Genomic DNA, 21,135 nt, shown 5'->3' on the forward strand with positions numbered 1-21,135 from the left:
GACTGTGCTTATGCACTCCTCTTATGGCCTGGTATTATGCATCAAGCCCTACCAAGAATGGGTGACATCCAGAAACTGAGACTATGACCTCCTTTATGAGGTTAAATTAGCAAAGAAATTGCAATGACCATTCTAACTCTTACAGAACTACTACGGAAATACGCCAGTAACTCCTGGTATTCTCAGCTTTACCATTTTCTTTCATAATGTGATTAGTTACTCAGAACAACAAATGCAAATGTGTGATCTTGTACTATGTGTCTGAGTTCTCATTGGCTGTGCTGAACATCAATAAGCCTTCTTTTGCTTCTTCACTTTAACTTGCGTTTCTATTCCAGTTTCAGTATTATGCAGTTACAATTATAAACTTACAATCCTGATAACAGAAATAATAAAGTTGACGGCTACATTGATGCTGTTTCCTGCACCCAAAATGAACTCATCAATTTCATCAACTTCCACAATGCCCTCAAATTTACTTGGTCCATCTCTGACACCTCTCTCCCTTTTCTCGATCTCCATTGTCACCTCTGGAGACAGACAATCTACTGATATTTTTTTTATAAGCCCACTGACTCTCACAGCTATCATGACTAAATCTCTTCCCATCCTGTCTTTTATAAAAATGCAATGCCTTTTCTCAGCCCTTCCATCTCTACTGATCTGTTCTCAGGATGAGGCTTTTCATTTCAGAGCAACTGAGATGTTTTCTTCTTTCAAAGAAAAGGGTTTCCCTTCCACCACCATCAATGTTGCCCTCACTCACATCTCCTCCATTTCCCACACATCTGGCCTCACTCCATCCTTCCGCCATCACGACAGGAATAGGGTTCCCCTTGTCCTTACCTACCATCCCATGAGCCTCCGTATCCAACACATCATTCTTCGTACCTTCCGCCATCACCAACAGGATCCCACCACCAAGCACGTCTTTCCCATATGCCCAATCTCTGCTTTTCTTAGAGATCTCTCTCTACATGACTCCCTTGATTAGTCATTCCTTCCCACTGATTTTCCTCCTGGCACTTATCCCTGTAAGCAAGGCAAGAGGTATACCTATCCCTATATTTCTTTCCTCACAGTCCTTCTGGGTGAGGCAAAACTTCAGCTGTGAGTCTATTGGGGTCATCCATTGTACCCTGTGCTCACAGTGCAGACTCCTCTGCATCAGTAAGACCCAATGTAGATTAGGGGACTGCTTCATGAAGCACCTTTGCTCCATCCAGCAAAAAAGGTGGGATTTCCCGGTGGCCCCCATTTCAATTTGATTCCCCTTTCCCAATCTGACCAATCAGTCTGTGACCTCCTCTACTGCCGTGATGAGGCAGTACTCAGGTTGGAAGAGCATCACCTCATATTCCGGCTCTGTAGTCTCCAAGCTGATAGATTTTTCTAACGTCCACCCCATTCTAGTTCCCCTTCCACCCCTTCTCTTCTCCTCACCTGTCCATCACCTCCCTCTGGTGCCCCTCTCCCTTTCATTTAAGGTCCACTGTCTCTCCTATCAAATTCCTTCTTCTTCAGCCCTTTACCTCTTCCACATATCACCTTGCTTTTTACTTCATTCCACCCCCCCACCCACCCACTCACCACCTTGCCTGGTCTCACCTATCACTTGCCAGCTTGTATTCCTTCCCTTCCCCACTTATTTCTCATTCTGCTTCTGCCCCCCCTTCTTTTCCAGTCCTGATGAAGGGTCTCAGCCCACAACGGTGAATGTTTATTACCCTCCACCTCCAGCATTTTGTGTGTGTTGCCAAGATTTCTAGAATCACATGTTAACAAAAATGAAATCTACTTTTGTAATTACAATATTCCAAACACTATTATCCTGATACACTGGAGTGATTGGTCTAACCTGAGAAAGGTAGAGTGTATTTTTGAAGTTTTGCAGGGGATCTTTTCCCTGAGGAAGTTTAAAGTGGAGCTCGATTTGCCTCAGTAACAATGCATTGCCAGCAGTTTGGTGCTGTCGGTGATTAACAAAAGAACTGTTGAAATTCCAGTCTTCAGTAGAAGAAACCTGGTCAACAAGAAAAGATATTTTAGGAACACTCAATTTTCCTCAATGATGTAACGTACTCCCATGCTGCTTCTCCTCCAAAAATGAAGTTAACTTGGAGATCTTGGATTGTTTTCTGTGGCAACACTGTTGCTTTCCTTAATATATGAAAACTATTTTAAATAAAAGGACATGGGGAAGATTTCTAGTAGTTTTCCAACTAGTTAGCTTTTAAAAAAATGCACTGTGAACAGCACAGATCTGAATTGACCTAGCTTTTCAAATACCTTGAAGATTAAATCACCAAGGAAGGTCAACTAATGAACATAACTTTGAACCAGAGTGAGAAATTCACACCTCCAGACCTCTACCTGCACTGATTTAGCTAACCTAGTGGTACAACTAATGCCACATAATATCTTATCAATTTATTTCATTATCACCCAACAATTCAGATTAATATATTAGCCCAAGAGTGCATGTTGAAGATTTGGAACATATGCATGTGCAAGCATTTTAAGAGTATGTGTGTGTGTAAGCAAATATGTTCGTATAAATATGGGAGATGTTCTAATCTTGTGCGTAAGTGCACAAGTATGTATGAGTGTGAGAGCCTGAATATTTAAGTGTGTGAGCATTTGTACAGATTGACATCAGGAGCAGTTGTGACACAGCTGTCAACAGAGGAGGTGGAGAAATGTTTAGCAAGACAACAGATCGTTGTGTGAATATCAGCATCCACTTCCATGATTCCAATTATTACAAACCCCTGAAAAAGATGTACCACTAAATCTGGTCAATAAGTAGCATTTACATACCTGAAGCATCAACTATAGATACTGTTAAGGATCTTGATCGGAAACTTTAACACTCTTTCACTTTCTACAGATGTCGCCTGACCTGCTGAATGCTTTTCTTATCTTCTGTTTTCCTTTCAGATTTCCATTATCTACAGATTTCTAATTTTCACGTCTTAGCAGAATCAGAGCAGCTAAAACATTAGAAAGAACCGACTCTTACAATCAGGACAGAAAATTGATCATCTGAGTCTGTTCCTGTGCTGTATAACCCTATCACTCTGATTATAAATTGCTCGATGTGTGATGCTAAATGAACAAATCACCCAGCTGTTTCACAAGATTCTTATTACATAGCAACATAATCTATTGCTTCTACACAGAAGAACTGATATTAGTTTAAAATTAATAACTATTTTTATATGAAACAGAAGAAAGGTAGCTATAGATATACCACTGATTTGCTGGCATTGGCCTTCAAAGTCTATTTTAGATTTCCGAAGAAAAGGTTTTATAAGTGAAGTGATTTCAATATTCCACATCCTGGGGACTTAAAAAACGTTTTAAACAGCAAGCACGTTTAACAACAACAGCAAACAGCAAGCTCTCCAGTGACTTCATTCATGCAACAACAAAGGTGATATTACAAACCCTTTCCAGTGTTGAGAAGGAAGGCCAAGACTGGAAGCCATATTCAGATGCAAATCTTGGCTTTGGAAAATATGTCCAGTCCAAGCAGTCTTTGCAGTAATTATAATAATGAACATCACCATAGTGGTCATCATATGGGTTCTTGGCAACCCAGTGCTCCTGAACCGATTCCTCTCCATTGGTGGGACTTGAGGTAATATATGGGCGATTTCTATCCTCCTGAGAACAGATTTCAAGTGTTAGTCAAATAATTACTCTAGGTAAGTATTTATTAATCATAAAAGTACCAAAAGGCAAACTGGTGATATTCAGAGATTGGGGACATCAGTGCAGAGAAAAACAGAGTCAGAGGTTCTAATCAATGGCCATTTGTCTGAAATTCTCCAACAAATGCTTCCTGATTTGTTGTGTTTTCCTGTATTTTCTGTTTTATTTTCACATCGAGTACTTTTTTTTCTAAAAATACTAAATATAATGGCTTACCACAACTTCAAATGGCAAATCATTCCTTGATTCTTCAAGAGACAAGCCCTGATGTGAAACTGAGCTACAAGAGACTGAAGATGCTGTAGTCTGGGGAGTGTCATCTTCCAGCCTGTCTCCACCTCCACTCTCCTCTCCCTGATTCCAGCTGCCCATCATCTCCTTCCTCGCCTGATTCTACCTCTCCCCTGCTAGCCCCTGCCTCACCTTTCCCTCTCAACTCTTTATAGTGGCTATCTCCGCTCTGCACTCTCGGTCCTGATGTATGGTCTATACCTGAAACGTCTAGCATCCCTTGACCCCCACAGATGCTGCCTGACATGCTGGGCACTACCTCATGATGCACCACATTTCAAGGACAACCACGTTAGTATTAGCTAACATGAGGTATTGGCTCAACCTTCTCAGAACAGCCGGATGATTCATGTGCATCTTACTGAGGGGCTTCAAAACCCACAGGAACTAGCACTGAGACTGATTTGGTCACTCAGTCAACCTTGCTGCTTCTTCTCTTCCAACAAATCTGTGGGGCTGAAAATATCCAACCATATAAAAAAATTGGATGCCAGAGAAAAATGTTTAAAAATTTCCTAAAAGAGCAAACATATTGTGCAGTAAATATAGTAACTGTTAGAATGTTGTGAGATGATTTACAGAAGGCACTTAGGTGGCATAGTGACATCAGTGTCGGACTTCGGGACGAAAGGTCCCAAGCTCGAATCCAGCCGGCTCCCCTGCACACTTTCCCTCTGTGCTGGGTTATGAGCTGGTGATCTGTTTGGAAACTCACCCGGCAGAAGGCAATGGCAAACCACTGCTGTAACTTGCCTCGTACGCGGTTCCCCACTATGTCAGAGAGGCGTGGAGGGAAATTGTCCGCTAACCGGACAAACTCCGGATGTGACGTACCTTTCGATCGAGGGATGTGTTTGTAGACCGGATATTGAACTTTTTGCTGTTGGACTCTGGCCATATTCCACCGAGATACAACACTGGGCATCACGGCAGGTTGTTCCTGCCTGTGGCCATCGAACTTTGCAGCTCCTCCCATGGAGAGTCAGACACCCTGAGCCAGTAGGCTGGTGCTGGACTTATTTCCACCTGGCATAGCTTGCATTTTGTTGTTTGATTGTTTGTGGTTTTTTGTATTGCTATATTTATGCTCTATTCTTGGTTGGTGCAGCTGTAACGAAACCCAATTTCCCTCGGGATCAATAAAGTATATCTATCTATCCTTTCCTTTCCTTAAGATGATCAAAGGAACCGACATAATGAGAAAACAAACTATTTGCCTAGACACAGGGAGCCCAGGAAGCAGCTGAACCTTTTTTAGAGCCAGGACATTGAAGGGGAGATTAGGAAGCTCTTTGTCAACACAGAGTGTGACGACCTTGATCTCCAGTCAAGTGAAAACATCACAATGAGAATGTGGAGCTTTGTTAGGCAAGGCTGATAAGGGCTTGGAAGAAAATGAACAGGATACATTTCAGTGATCAGAATCAAAGTCAGGTTTAATATCACTGGCAAATGTCATGAAATCTGTTTACATTATGGCAGCAGTACAATGAAATAAATATAGACCAATAACTGAGTTACATTAAGGATACATATGTCTTTTAAATCGTTAAGTTAAAATAAGTAATGCAAAAAATAGAAATAGAAAAGTAGTGAGGGAGTGTTCATAGGTCCAATGTCCATTTAGAAATCGGATGGCAGAGGGGAAGAATCTGTTTCTGAATCACTGAATGTGTGCCTTCAGGCTTCTGTAGCTCCCTTGCGATGGCAACAGTGCGAAAAGAGCAGGCCCTGGGTGGTGGGGATCCTTAATGACAGATGCTGCCTTCCTAAGGCATCGCTCCTTGAAGATACTTCTTGGATACTATGGAGGCTGGTAACCATGATAGAGCTGATTAACATTACAAGTTTCTGCAACTTACTTCAATCTTCTGCAGTAGCCATGCAACACTACACCCACCAACCATACCAGACGGTGATGCAGCCAGTCAGAGTGCTCTCCACAATACATTTGTAGAAGTTTGAGTGTTTTAGTTGATAAACCAAATCTCCTCAAACTCCTAATGAGATACAGCCGCTTTATAGCTGCATCAATATGTTGGATCCAGGTTAGGTTCATCAGAGATATTGACATCCAGAGCTTGGAATTGCTCACTCTCTCCACTTCTGCTCCCTCTTTGAGGATTGGTTTGTGTTGCCTCGTTTTACCCTTTCTGAAGTCCACAATCAACTCTTTGGTCTTGCTGACGTTGAGTGCAATGTTGTTGCAGTGACAACACTCATCTAACCGTTATATCTCGTTCCTGTATGCCCTTTTGTCATCATCTGAAATTCTGCCAACAGCAAATTTATAGATGGCATTTGAGCTATGCCTGGCCACACAGTCATGAGTGTAGAGCCGTGGGCTAAGCACACATCCTTGTGGCTTAAATTGCTGAATGGCTTCCTCCTGCTCCCAACGGTTTGTTAACCCTGTTGAGCCCATTCCAACTCAACTGGAAAATCACATTACAATATCTGAATGAAAATAGTGCAGCAAATACTGTCTCACCATCACATGTTGCCAAAGGTACCTAACATGAGAACATAAGAAATAGGAGCAGGAGTAAGCCATCTGGCCCATCAAACCTGCTCCGCCATTCAACAAGATCATGGCTGATCTGGCCATGGACTCATCTCCACCTACCTGCCTTTTCCCCATAACCTTTTAATTCCCCTACTATGCAAAAATCTATCCAACCTTGTCTACAATATATTTGCTGAGGTAGCCTCCACTGCTTCATTGGGCAGAGAATTCTGCAGATTCACCACTCTCTGGGAAAAACTGTTCCTCCTCACCTCTGTCCTAAATCTATTCCCCCGAATCTTGAGGCTACGTCCCCTAGTTCTAGTCACACCTACCAGTGGAAACAACTTTCCTACCTCTATCTTATCTATCCTTTTCATAATTTTATATGTTTCTATATTATTATCTATTACCTATTTTCATTATGTTTAAATCTCTTGTAGATGTTGTATAAACCATACACTGGCAGAAACTCGTTTGAATCAATAGAGAACCACGTTTCTCTGGAAGTCCGTGAGATGGCTCAGGAATGTTATGAGCCACAGTATAGAAGACTTCCATGTATAGATTTACCACACCACTCTTTACCTCAGGTTGATAGACATTATGTTGTTGAAATAAATATCATTGAAAGAGGAACTATTGTAGAAGTAATGAGCACAGAGTGTTCCATTAAAAGGGTTGCTAATACAACGAGTGGTGGAGGGGAGCGGGTAGCTTCATCAGCCCTTCAATGAAATAGTTGCCAATTGCTAGACCAACATACATCTACTGTCTGGAATGAGAAGAGGGAGTTTCACCTTTGGATGCAACTTCATCAGCAGGCAGTCCGATCCATCACTGCCAAGGGCATCAATGTACTGGATCCTGTCAGGGGCCAATGATATACTGTCTGAATTTTCTTCACATCAGTGTTTCCAACGCGGGGACTGGTCATCAGTTAACCAGTCAGCAGTCTTTCTATATCTATGTGGTGCCAAGCTCCACAGGGACAACAGGCCTGAGCCTTGGGAATCATGTAAAATGACATACGGAAGGTTGCAAGAGCAGAAATGGAGGTTGAAAGGAGAATCGATTTTTCAATAATACAAGATTATGCCTAGTGTGTACCTTTATAATCTGCCATTTATAAAAACTCATTTAAGCTTAATACTAACTCAAACTTAAGGTTATTATAGCCAGGGATGGGAATGGTGACAAGCTCCCACTACCTATTAAATACTCACAATGGCATGTGCCTCAAATGGCCTATGACAACTAAGTTCAGCTTCTGGCCTTCACGTGTGATTTAGCTACTAAGCCCAGCGGAACAGCTTCTGCTGACAGGAGAAGGTGCAAAGGCAGGTTACTGGTGCCTTAAAACCAGTAGATTCAGACAGACGGCGCTCGTCAGCTGTTGTTGGCAGCTCATCTAGTAGGAGAACTCTGATCTCAAACCTCTGCTGCCTTGCAGCTATACCCACTTGGGGAAGCCTTCTGGAGCAAACCCCGAGGGAAAAATCCGGAGCTGGAGTCCCTAACACTGGCAACTTCTGCGACGCTGCTGGTACCAAACTGGTATCTGTCTCTGCCGTTCCTTTGGGTTCATCAAATGTGTGGAGAGGGGAAGCTTGCTACACGGACAACAGCTTGCTCTTTATATCATACTGTCCAGGCTTGCATATCCAGAAAGCAAGGACACAATATCCATGGTCAACTCTGACCGACAGAGGCCTCGGACAGACTCAGAACCCAAACTATACCCTTACACAATAATCAATGCTCACTTCATAATTAACCAGCATGGGATTAAATTAACAATAAAAATAGTAAGCTATATTGCTATAAAGCAACAATAGTAACTTGAAATCTGACTGAGAGCAACCAGTAATGGCATAGTGGATTAAACACCTTTACTGCCACTGGCTTAATCAGCCATGGCGTGAAGGTTTTACAGATACGAGGGCCACAAGGAAGTAATTTACAAATACTTGAGAACACTGTTCAGTTCTCAGAAAGGTAACAGGTACGTTGAAATGTAGTTCCTGTTTAACTTCTTCCCATGAATCTATTTATAAATCCATGCAGTCACCTCACCAGTGACACAAAGTGCCAAACAACATTACACCATGTTATGTTTTAGGTTTGTGCCTGTAGCAAACACTGTCTATTTTTGGAACATTACTTAATTTTCATGACTGGGAAACAACACAAGGTATACATTGCTCAGATCAAGCAATCTCCTTGCATGCTGATATAGCTGAATATTATCTGAGACATACAGCTCACTCAAGAGAGTTTAGTTATGCTTGCCTGTATTCTATGCATTCTATTAGGTTACTGAATTACTGATAGTTCTTCATGAAGAACTCTGGTTTTGTTGCTTTGACCCCAAGCCCAGCACATGTTCTAATTTAACATGATGTTTTCCACCTATCAAACTAGCGTGAGAGATGTTCACACTCTTAATTACATAAGCTTATATATAGAATCACTCACTGCTTCCCAAACACTGTTACTAAGTAACCAAAGTATATTAAAGTAATAGAACATATATCAGTACAGCGCAGGAACAGATCTTTTCACTCACAATGTCTGCACCAAGTTAAACTAAATTTCTTCTGCCTGCACGTGATCCATATCCTGCATATTCATGCATCTAAGAGCCGCTTAAACACCACTATCATACCCAGTTATACCACTACCGCTGGCAGTCTGTTCCAGGCACCCACCAATCTCTGTGTAAAATCCTGTCCTGCCCATCTCCTTTCATCTTTCCCTCCTCTCACCTTAAAACTATACCCTTTAGTAGTAGGCATTTCTAAGAAAAATATTCTGAATGTTCACTCTGTCTATACGTTGTATTATTTTATATACCTCTCTTCCCTCGTCTTTGATGCTCCAGAGAAAACAACCCAAGTTTGTCCAACCTCTCCTTCAGCTCATGTTTTCCAAACCAGGCAACATTGTATTAAAACTCTTCAGTCCACTTTCCAAAGCCTCCACATCCTGTCTGTAATGGGGTGATCAGAATTGCACACAATACTCCAAGTGTGCCCTAACCAAAGTTTTATATAGCTGGACTTCAACTACGAGATCTCTCTGTACATCAACGCTGTTAAAAGTCCTGTCATTAACAGTATATTTTCCCCTTATATTTTACTGCGTCTCCCAAAGAGCAACACCTCACACTTGCTCAGACTTAGCTTCATCTGCTATTTCTCTACCCATACCTGTAACTTATCTAATACCACTGAATCCTTTGATAACCTTCTACACAGTCCACAATTCCACCTGTCATTGTGTCTCTGCAAACTAATTGTGCAGTTTGTTTTACTTATTGTTAAGACTGACTGAACTTTTACTGCCAAACACATGGGATCCAAGGTGATTTTGCTAGTTAAATCCAAAATTGGCTTGGTCTTAGGAAGCAGAGGTCATTTTTGACGGGATTGCTGTGACTAACAGTGTATCACAGGGATCAGTACCGAACCCCTGCTGTTTGTGATCCATATTAATGACCTAGACGTGAATGTGCGATCACCAAGCTTAGGAATGACATGAACATTGGTGTGGAATGTGAGAAAGGTTGTCTAAGGCCACAGCAGCATATGGATCAGATGGAAAGTTGGCAAATGGAATTTAATCACAAGAAATGAGAGGTGATACATTTTGAGAAACTAAATAAGGGTAGGACACTAAGAAATGGTAAGGTGCGAAGGAATATTTATAAACAGAAGTCTAACTCCATAATTCCCTGAAAGTGGTCACACAGGTAGACACGAGTGATCAAGAAGGCACATGATTGCCTTCACAGGTTGGAGCATAGAAGATAAGTGTTGTTACATTACAACAGTCTACGTTGCCCAGGAGCCAAATAGAAAACTGAAAAGTTTGGGAAAAGAGACACTAGAAGATAGATTACAGTATGCTCTCAATTGGTGGAAGATGTTTGGAGGAGAACCTCTTGTACCTATTCTTCCAAACACTAACTACACCTCCTGCTTTCACTGCCAATTCAATATATCTATCTTCATACCCATGCCAAGAGATTCTATAACCCAGAAAGTAAGGTGCCCCTTAATTGGAAAACACACAAAAACTAGTCCCTCATGTTTTCAGAAATTCATACAAGTTATGCAAACTAAAACATGTTTCTACAGATTTCAATTTTTGTTTACAGTTCTTACATGCCAGGCAGTGTCCAGTAAGTAAATGAGTAGCTGTCGAAATATATTTCTTACCTTAAGTACTGTTTCTCTAATCGTATCGACATAGAGTTGTACATAGTCATTCAAGTACAGTGCCATGTTTGATGGTGAAATATTGAACCAGTTAACTGCAAGTGCAGCCTCATTTTCATTGTTTCCACTCCAGATTATGATGGATGGATGGGATTTTAATCGCCGGATCTAAAGACAAAAACAAACAATCTTGAATGCAAAAGAGAAAAGTGGAAATGTAGGAAATCTGAAACAAAATAGAATAGCAGTATCTGTGACAAAAGAATAATAGAGTTAACACTGCAGGTCCATGAAGTTAATGATAGCTCATCAACTTGAAACAATACTTCCATTATTTTCTCTTTACAAATGCTGCCAAAAATTCTTTTTGTTTTAAATTTTAATTTAGTCAAAGACAAAATTAGAAACTGAAAAAAGAGTTAACGACTGCAACTGTAATGGACAGAATAGTGTGAAAGTGAAAAAAAAATATTGAACCAACAGGTGAATCTCTCTTGGTACATTTAGAGGTTTGGCTGGAAGGCAGATGGAGGTAGAGTGGGAAAAGAAAGGGAGGTTCATGTTGAAGTAAAACCCTATAATATGTGAGCATTGGACCTACACTGTGGGTGCAATAAAGTAACACAAACTTTAAGTGGTCAGTAGTCATCATGACTGTTCATTCCGTATTGCAATATGCTGTTTCAGGTTAGGACCTGTCTGCCACTCTTATAATGTGTTACTCCCGTTATTCCTGTTCCTGTTGAAGCTCCTTGGCAATCTGGATAATCACAGGTGTGAACTTAAAAGCCTGTCACTCCGTGACTTCCAGAACTATGACCGTCAAGGATAAGATCTGCTCAGGGAAGCAGAGCCAGGTTTATTTTTACTCATCAGCTGACAGAGTACACTGGGTCCTTTAGAACTCCCCGAGCAACATGTATAAAGCTCAGTAAACAACTTCCATTTGGAGAGTACTGCAGCACTTCGTTGAGGCAACAGTGAATTACTGGCTACTATCTCAAATCAGTCAGCGTCGGGAATGAGCCCAAACCCTGCTTGGAGAGGAGGCAGGAAGGCAGAGGGACGTATTCCCAGACTGTAGCCAAGATTACTGGGAATAAGGATAAGGCCGTAGAGTCAGAGGAACAACGAGTGTGGGGTGGGGAGCAGAGGGGATTATAGAGATAAGTACAATAATGAGTGATTTAAATTTACAACAGTGGGAAGAAGGGTTAAAGCGGTAAAGAATGAGGTGAGGGCAAGGTGGTGCAGGAAAAGACCAAGGATGTGGGTATACAGGAAAAGAAAGATGACTAAAAGTGCAATGGAATAACTGAAGGTGAAAAAGAGTGAAGGAGGCAGTGAAATGGAAGCAGCAGAGCTTGTCTTTGTAAGCTGCTGTAGCTCACCCAGAGTCCATCATTGCCCCTCCAGAGATGGACAAAGAATCATCAATGTGTGTGCATGCATGTGAGTCCATGTCCACACAACTGTGTGCACGTGTGTATTGGTGTCATCGTACTTTTGTGTGCTTGCCCATGTGCAAAAGATGGTGGCTTCACCAAGGGGCAACAAATAGAGGCTCAAGACCAGAAGAATAGGTCTCTGGGGGACTCCTAAGCAGGGAAGCTGGGTAGAATTTCCTCCCCTTCTACAAATAATTACTTCCCATATTTCACAGCCACCAGAAAGAGTTAGGACTTCTGTTCAATAACCAATCCAACACAATATCTGAAGATAGGTGGAGGGGCAGTTAGTTTTAAGGAAGCAGAGGCTATAGAAGGACTTAGATAGATTAGGAGAATAGGCAAAGTGGCGGATGGAATACAGTGTCAGGAAGTGTATGGTCGTGCACTTTGGTAGAAGAAATGAAAGGGTTGACTATTTACTAAATGGAGAGAAAATGCAAAATTCTGAGGCATGAAGGGATTTGGGAGTACTTGTGTATGAATCCCTAAAAGTTAATTTGCAGGTTAAGTCTGTGGTGAAGAAGGCAAATGCAATATTAGCATTCATTTCAAGACGACTAGAATATAAAAGCAAGGATGCAATGTTGAGGCTTTCTAAAGCAATGGTGAGGCCTCACTTGGAGTATTGTGAGCAATTTGGGTACCTTATTTTAGAAAGGCTGTGCTGAGACTGGAGAGGGTTCAAAGGATGCTCACAAAAATGATTCCAGGATTGAATGGGTTGTTACATGAAGAGCACTTGATGGCTCTGGGATTCAGAAGAAAGACGCGTTACCTAACTGAATCCTATTGAATGGTGTAAGGCCTTGATAGAGTGGACATGTAGAGGATGTTTCCTCTGGTGGGAGTGTCTGAGACCAGAGGACATAGCCTCAGGATAGAGGATCGTCCTTTTAGAATGGAGATGAGGTGGAATTTCTTGAGCCAGAGAGGGGTGAATCTGTGGAATTCATTGCCACAGGCAACTGTGGAGGCCAAGTTTTTACGTATATTTAAGGTAGAGGTTGATAGATTCTTGATTGGTCAGGGCATGAAGGATACGGGGAGAAGGCCGGAAAGGGGGGCTGAGAGGAAAAATGGATCAGCCATGATGAAACAGTGGAGTAGACTCGATGGGCAAAAGGGCCTAATTCTGCTCCTATACCTTATGGTCTATGGAATACTTTTGCACCTCTTGCTACTACCGGAAGCACAAACCCAAGCTTCCTCATACATCTATGGAATAGAACTTAACCTGATTTGGAATGGAAACTGCTCCGTAAAGAATTGGTACAACTTCAATGGGCCAGTACTGTTCTGCTGATGAAGCCACAAGGAACTGCAGATGGTGGAATCTGGAGCAACAAACAATATGCTGGAGGAAATCAGCAGGTTGAGCAGCATCTGTGGAAGGAAAAGAATTTTGTTTCATGTCAAAATCTTGCATTAGGACTGGACCCGAAGTGTCAACATTTCCTTTCCTTCCAGACATACAGCTCAGCCCACTGTGTTCCTCCATCTAATTGTTTGTTGCTCTAGTGTCCAGCTGATACTGGGCATCGATAGCTCTGCAACAGCAACGATGTAATCACTGCACCCAGGCAAATGGTAAAAGGCTTGTTGTATTATCAAAATTAGAGGAGCAATGGCCTGACTCCTCTTCAGACATTATAGTTAGCAGTAATTAATACAAATAACATCACATTTTAAAAGAATATTTAAACTGAAGCAGTAAATAATTTCTTCCTCTTACCTGGTGAACAATTTCTACCCTGACTGAATCAACAAACTTTTTGTTGGTTGGATAAAGTGCACAAGCAAACATGAAATCTTGCCAGATCTAAAAAGGACATAGAGAAAAAAGACAGAGTACTGGTTAAAGCCCACTTTCATTAGCCCCTGTGGTCAGCTCAGGTAACAAGTTTCAGAATCAGATCTTCAAGCGTATCTGGTCATGATTAGAGAATGGACAAGGGTGAAAGGCTATTTGCTGATAACGAGCTGCAATCTTTAATTTCAGTTCAAAGGACTCTGAACAAAGACGATTTGTAGAGTGCAATGACTCTTGCCAAGGTTAGATGATAAGCGTTAGTTAAAGAACAACAACGTTCTTGTCAAAACAAGTAATAACCTTCCACATTTGCTCATCTTTCAACAGTCTACAATGTCCCAAAACCTGAAAATAGAATTTGATTCCTAATCTGACCTCAAAGCCTGCTTTGGGATGTGCCACAAAGGAAACTTGTAGACTGTGTGGAAGTGACAGCAGGGATAGGAAACCTACATTGGAAGCAGCAGAATTATGGGAGGACAGTCAGTTTCCAGATGGAGGAAGTTATTCACTGATGTTCTCCAAGGACCTGGACAAGCACCAGTGTGGTTCTTGGTTTTTATACATAATGAGTAATTGAGGGCACAGAGCACCATTATGTATGGAATGATGTGTCTGGATGGCATGCAAGCAAAGGCTTTTCACTGTGTCTCAGCACACTTGACAACAATAAACTCAGCACACTTGACAACAAGACTAATTACCATTTCGAAATTTGCAGATCACGAGAACACAATAAGCATGTTGAACAGTGACAAGTACGCACTTCAGGCAGACATGGACAACTTGATGTAATGGGCAGAACGTGCACTGTGATAATTATGGTAGAAGAATAATAAAGATAACTTTAAGGCAGGCATTTCTAAAATGGACAGTGGAACAGAGATCCAGGTGTGCACCAGGTTTTGTAGATAGCAAAGTGGATTGAAAAAAACAATTCAAATACGAGCGAGCATGGTTTTAAACTGAGAAAGGGGAATTTATGAAACAGATTTATAGGAGATTTATGAAACAAGCTTTTTTTCTTCCACACAGAGAGTGGTAGGTGCCTGGAACATGCAGCCAGAAGTGGTGGAAGCAGATACAATTTGTGTTCAAGCAGCATTAGACAAAACATGAAACAGTGAGGGAAATGAAGGGATAGAAACCCTGTGCAGGCAGATGGCGTTAGTTTATATTGACATAATGGTTGGCATAGATATTATAGACCAAAGGGCCTGTTCCTGTGCTGTACTATTCTACGTTCCAAAAAGTCAGAAAGGTAATAATAAAGATAGCATGCAAAAGCAAGGAAATTTTGTCGAACCTCCACATAGTATGAGTGAGATTGTAATCAGGGTACTGCAGCTACTTGTGGTCAATACATGGGAAAGTCCTAGGGAGCAGTAGAATGCTCTCAGTGATGTAACACATTGGAGAAGCTGGCCCTGCAGCCGACAGACTGAGAGCAGATTTGATAAAAATCACTAAGGGTTTGGACAAAATGAATAAGGAAAAAAATTATTCCTACAGCTGGAAAGATTGAGACACACATTTACAGGAACTGGCAAAAGAACCAGCAAAAGAGACGACCTGGGATTCATACTGGAAGGGAGCTGAAGCAGATTCAGTCATTCCTTTCAAAAGGAAATTAATAGATTCTCAGGGGGAAAAACTGCAGAGTTTGAGGAAGAGGTGGGAGGAGGACGACCTAATAACTCCTTCAAGGAGCTAGCACAGGCATGGCCAGACAGTGTCCCTGTGTGCTGCCTGGCAGCACTGTGGTGTAGCAGTTAGCGCAACACTTTACAGTGCCAGTAATCACCAATCGGGATTCAATTCCCACTGCTCTCCAGAAGGAGTTTATACATTCTCTCCGTGACTACATGGGTTTCCTCCAGGTCCTCAGGTTTTCTGCCATACTCTAGGTCTTTACAGGTTAGGGTTAGCAAGCTGTGAGCGTGTTATGTTGGTGTGGACTCTGTCAGTCATTGACGCAAATGATGCATTTCACTGTGTGTTTTGATGTAAATGTGATCATTAAAGCAAATCTGATCTGATTCTAGGATCCTGAGCACCTTGGTCAGGTACGCAAATAAAGAAAAACAGTAATTTTCTTACCATGATCCCCAATTTATCACACAGCTCATAAAATTCATCTTGTTCATAAACGCCTCCTCCCCATACCCTTAGTGCGTTCATATTGGCATCAACTGTAGACTGTAACAAGTTCTGTAATCTGTTAATTTCACAACAAGGAAGTATTAGGACATATTTAATAACTCAGCATAAATAGATCACTGATGCACATCTACAAAAATACATTAGACTCTAAACGAGGAGTTCCCAAAATGGGTAATATTGTCCCCCACTCCCTGGGGGTAGTGGTGGCGGGGGGGGGGGGGCTTGGTAGCAAGGAGCACATTTGCAGGATTACAGGTCTAATTTAAGAAATAAATTACTTATTATAAGAATTTGATCTTCAGTGCCCCATAAATGATTATAATAATCACCTCATCTCTTGCCAACCCGCTGTTCTCTTAAGACTTTGCTTGAAGCTTGTTATATTTATTGAAAAGCAATGTGACATTTCATTAATATGCATATCATGAGAAATCTGGAGTGAAGAAATAGTGTTATTTCTGGGCCTAGCCCGCACATTATTGCTATTCACTACTTAGCTAGCACGATTCCCATACTCTAATCAAACAATGATGCAATTCCTGTGAATTAGGGTATGGCGTTCAATGGGGTAAAGTTCAGAATTGGCCCTTTCAAATGGTTTTCACCGCATTTCCCTAGACCACGGCTCAACCAAGATATTGCTGCCCCACTTTATGTAACTTCAGGCAAAGATTCAGGTCTTGCTTGAGTCATGCAACACACATAAAATGTTGGAGGAAATCAGCGTGCCAGGCACCATCTACAGAAGAGTAAACAGTCGATGTTTCAAGCAAAGACTCTTCATCCGGATTTCAGTTTGAAACGTCGACAATTTACTCTTTTCCATAGATGCTGCCTGGCCTGCTGAGTTCCTCCAGCATTTTGTGTGTGTTGTCTGGATTTTTAGCATCTGCAAATTTTCTCTCATATGTGAATTGCCTGAGCTATGATGACATCATAATTTTCCCCTTTATTGATTGCAGAGCTTGAAGTAGGAATTAAACAATAGGCAAATGATCAGGGTCATTAATCCATAACAAAAATGGCAGAAGCAGACCAAATGAAAATCAAGTGTAAACAGTATAGTGAGGAGTATCTGAAATATGGATTGGTACCAGCACCAAGCAACCAACAGCAGCAGCTAATGTGCCCATAGTGTGAAAATGTTTTTTCAAATGAGGCAATGAAGTTGTCCAGGCTCCTTGAGCATTTGAAGAGAATACACTTTGATAAAGCAAACAAGAACTTGATTTATTTTCAATCACTTTGTGAAAACTTTCAAAAACACAAAACACTTCAAAACAAGTTTGCCAGCACTTCACAACAAAACACTGATGATCTGCATGCTTGCTCATTGCTAAATCTGAAAAGTCCCACACAAGTGGAAAAGAACTGATTCTCCCAGCAGTAAGGGATGCATAACGGTTTTGCATAAGTCACCAGAGAAAATAATTAAAGTGATTCCACTCAGCAATAACTATTCAAAGACGAGTAGATGAAATGTCTAAGAATGTGGAACATTGTGCAGCATACCTAGGACAACAGAATTAACTGCAGTTGGATGACTCAACTTTGCCAGGCAATGAATCTTTGCTTCTTGGTTATGTTTGCTTCATAAAAGATGAAAGCATAGTTCAAGAGTTGTTATTTGCAAGGAGACTAGAAATAGATATGAAAGGGAGTCAATACTTTGGGTTGTTGCATAATTTGTCAAAGAGAAGGATTTTTCGCACACCAACATTCTTGCTTGTGCACCAGCTGGGGCATTATCAATGACAGGAAGCTGACATGGGGTTATTACCTTCTTGAAGAAAACCTGTATCTAACATATTTACCTTCAATGTGTAACTTATAGATAACACCTTGTTACAAAAAACCTAAGAGATCAGCTGCAAAAATCATTAAATACTGTTATCACAGGAGTAAAAAAATCAAGCCCCAAGCTCTCAATTCTTGACTATTTTGAAGCTTCGTATTGAGAATGATGAACAATCTGAATGCTTGCCGTTGCACACAGAAGTCAGACGGCTCTCAAAAGGAAACTGTCTGAAATGCTTTTATGCGCTTTTTGAAACTGTGATAAAATTCTTGGAAGACTCGAATACTTCATTCAGTAATCAGCTCAAGAATATTAGGCATAACATTGCTTATTTGTCAAAATTATTTGCAAAGTTTAATTAAATCAATCTTCAATTGCAGGAATATGATGTGAATCTTAAAGTCAAATCAGTCATCTCCACATATTTGTTCAAGTTAACCCTATTTAAATGCAACATTGGCCATCATGACCTTTTCCAATTTCTGAGCTTCTCTGTGTTGGAAGAAAAAAGAAGAATACCAGATGATGATCTTCAGGTATATTGTACCCACCTGGGTAAGCTGCATAAAAAGAGATCTCAGGACCTTCTCTCGATCCAAATTCCAGATTGGGTAATAAATCCATTCCTGAAAACTTGTAATGAGGAATTAACAGGAAGGATGGAGGAAGAACTGATCTTGCTTCAAAATGACTGAGCTGAAGCCAAGGTTCCAAATATCTAGTCAAGACTTTTGACTGCAGAAATCTCTGAATGCTATTCTGCACTGATGAGAAAGGTCAAGATGTTCTTTTTCTTTCCAACATCACAATTAGTGGACCTCAGTCTCAGTGCAGTCACCCAACTTCTTTCAAAGAAACGAAATGAACTGCAAATTACTGAACGTGGGGATCTGAGACTCCTGAGTGACATTCAGCCTGATGTTAACAAACTGATATCACTGCACCAAGCCCATCCATCTCATTGAAAAGTGGAAAAGCAATTAAGTAGCAAATAGTTGAACTACTAATATACACTTAAAAATTGTTGATGAAAATTGTTTTTACTGTAATTAAACAATTTTATTTGTAGCTTTAAACAGATACGAATAATTTTTGCAATTATCTGTCACTGCTCTGAAGTTACAGTTTCTACTTTCTTTCACTGGGCATCGTAAATTAAAATACTTTGGTTTTTGTGTAATAGCCAGAAAGGGAGAGTGGTCACTGGGGATGGGGCCTGGGAGCCAAGGGGTGGTAACCCATTGTTCCAAACCATCTATTAACTTTAGTCACAGTGCATAATGTTTAGAACTTGTCAAAGTCTCAGTTACACACCAAATCATGGTGGAGCAGAAGAGCTTCCAAGAACTAGTTGACTCCATCAGGGACAAATACATATCAGAACATCAAGGAGGGCATCTGCATTTTTCCAATGCAAATACAAAACAGGAGTGGGTCTGATAAAACCCAATGCACTAGGAGTTCACCCCAATGCACTAGGATTCCACACTACTCAGTCAAATGGGCCATGCTCAGCTTCATCATTTCTCTAGGTGAGTAACAAAAACTTGCCCCAGTTTCAGTGTTCAGAACAACTTTTCAACTCAACATCCCACTGAAACTGCAACACAAGACTACATTTGTGCTAGACAGCAAAATCAGCCTGTGTCAGAGCTAAGTGGATCAGAACAATTCTTCATAGTCCAACCACAGTTGGTTGTGAATGGTAGTGGAGAATTAAGCTGGAAACAGAGGCTCCGATGTGTGTGTGAGAAACAAGGCTGAAGCACCAAAATTACGCTGAGACTAAAGTGTTGATCGATCTCGACTTCCTCCTGAGAGCCCCACCATCACAGAAGTCCAGTTTCAGGCAATTCAATTCACACCAGATGACATCAATAAAATAGTTGAGAGCACTGGATACAGGAAGGCTAAAGGACTTGATAACATCCCAGCTGTGGTACGAAGACCTGCACACCAGAACTAGTTGCTCCTGTATTCAACAGTTCCAGTGCAGTTACAACATACCCAACAGAACCCTACCTGTCTGTGCGTGCTGCATCCTCATTAACATTAACATAATTTTAGAGCTTTTATGACCATAGAACATAGTTTCTTTCCTTAATTACTTCCATTAACCCATCAACAAGATGGCCTCATTTATAGTTTATTCCCAGAACAACCCTGGTCTAAACCCATCAGATACCCCCGTTGTCCTATCCATACATCAATGCAGCTTGATACTAATTTTCTTTCTTTTCCAGTTCTGATGAAGGGCCTTCAACCTAAAATGTTAATTGTTTCTCTTTCCACACATATTGCCCAATCTGCTGATCTTGCTGCATTTATTTAAATTAGCAATGTTAAAGTTAATATTCACCTTGAAATTTTTTAAAACTTACACATCAAATGTCATTCTGTCCAAGAATGCATCTGCAGGAATCCAGTTCGAACCTTTGATGAATATAGGGAGCCCATTGATTTTAAAATAAAAGCTTAAACCAGGAGATCCTGGTACAGGTTCTTGAATCAGCTCTACAGTCCTAAAATAGACCTGGAGAAAATACATAGAAAAGTCTCAACTGGTTCAAAAAGGGAATACAATTATCAGTTTGATAACTGTTATAGAACATAACGAGATTTCAAACTAGTTCTTTACAAGATACAGAAGACTGATTGATGAATCCCCCACAGCACCCTCCACTGTCATGTTAAACTTCAAATCCCAACCATGCTGCTGCAACATGGTTATCTTCTATTGAGTCACAAAGATGTTAAAAGCAGGCAGGTTAATGTATTACAGTATTTGGTTGAAAGATCAATGTATTACAGTATTTGGTTGAAAGATCAATTAGCAAATTTGAGTTAAGATGTAGAAGAGTTAGAAGGAAGTAAGGAAAATATATTACAAACAAAGAAGAGTGAAACTGACAGCTAGAAATGGTGCTGGAAGCAAAAGCCCACATTATACTTAAAAGCTACCTGGGAGAACTTGAAGAGCTATGATCTGTTGGACAATGAATCCAGGTGAGGGTCGATGGGACAAGACAGCGTAATAGTTTGGCATGGACTAAATGAGCTGAAGGGCCTGTTTTGGTTCTGTAGTGTCAATAATCAATAATCTTGCTTTATGTTTTGGACTGGTGAGTTATGGTGACTTATAGTTGGGACTACCAAGCACAAACCTAAATTGCTGA

The 21,135-nt window shown here is 40.9% G+C and overlaps 1 protein-coding gene across 1 annotated transcript in view; it reads right to left on the bottom strand.

Annotated features, from left to right (window-relative positions):
* manba (mannosidase, beta A, lysosomal) overlaps positions 1–21,135 on the bottom strand; it is a 51,119-nt gene that overhangs the window by 8,787 nt on the left and 21,197 nt on the right. The window contains exons 8-13 of the mRNA XM_072256555.1: positions 20,341–20,492; positions 16,099–16,216; positions 13,921–14,007; positions 10,738–10,905; positions 3,451–3,669; positions 1,859–2,023 (exon numbers count right to left, since the gene is read on the bottom strand). Coding sequence (XP_072112656.1) covers positions 1,859–2,023; positions 3,451–3,669; positions 10,738–10,905; positions 13,921–14,007; positions 16,099–16,216; positions 20,341–20,492 — 909 coding nt within the window. The remainder of the gene's footprint in view (positions 1–1,858; positions 2,024–3,450; positions 3,670–10,737; positions 10,906–13,920; positions 14,008–16,098; positions 16,217–20,340; positions 20,493–21,135) is intronic.

Source organism: Mobula birostris, chromosome 4, assembly GCF_030028105.1.
Source record: "Mobula birostris isolate sMobBir1 chromosome 4, sMobBir1.hap1, whole genome shotgun sequence".
Taxonomy (NCBI): Eukaryota; Metazoa; Chordata; class Chondrichthyes; order Myliobatiformes; family Myliobatidae; genus Mobula; species Mobula birostris.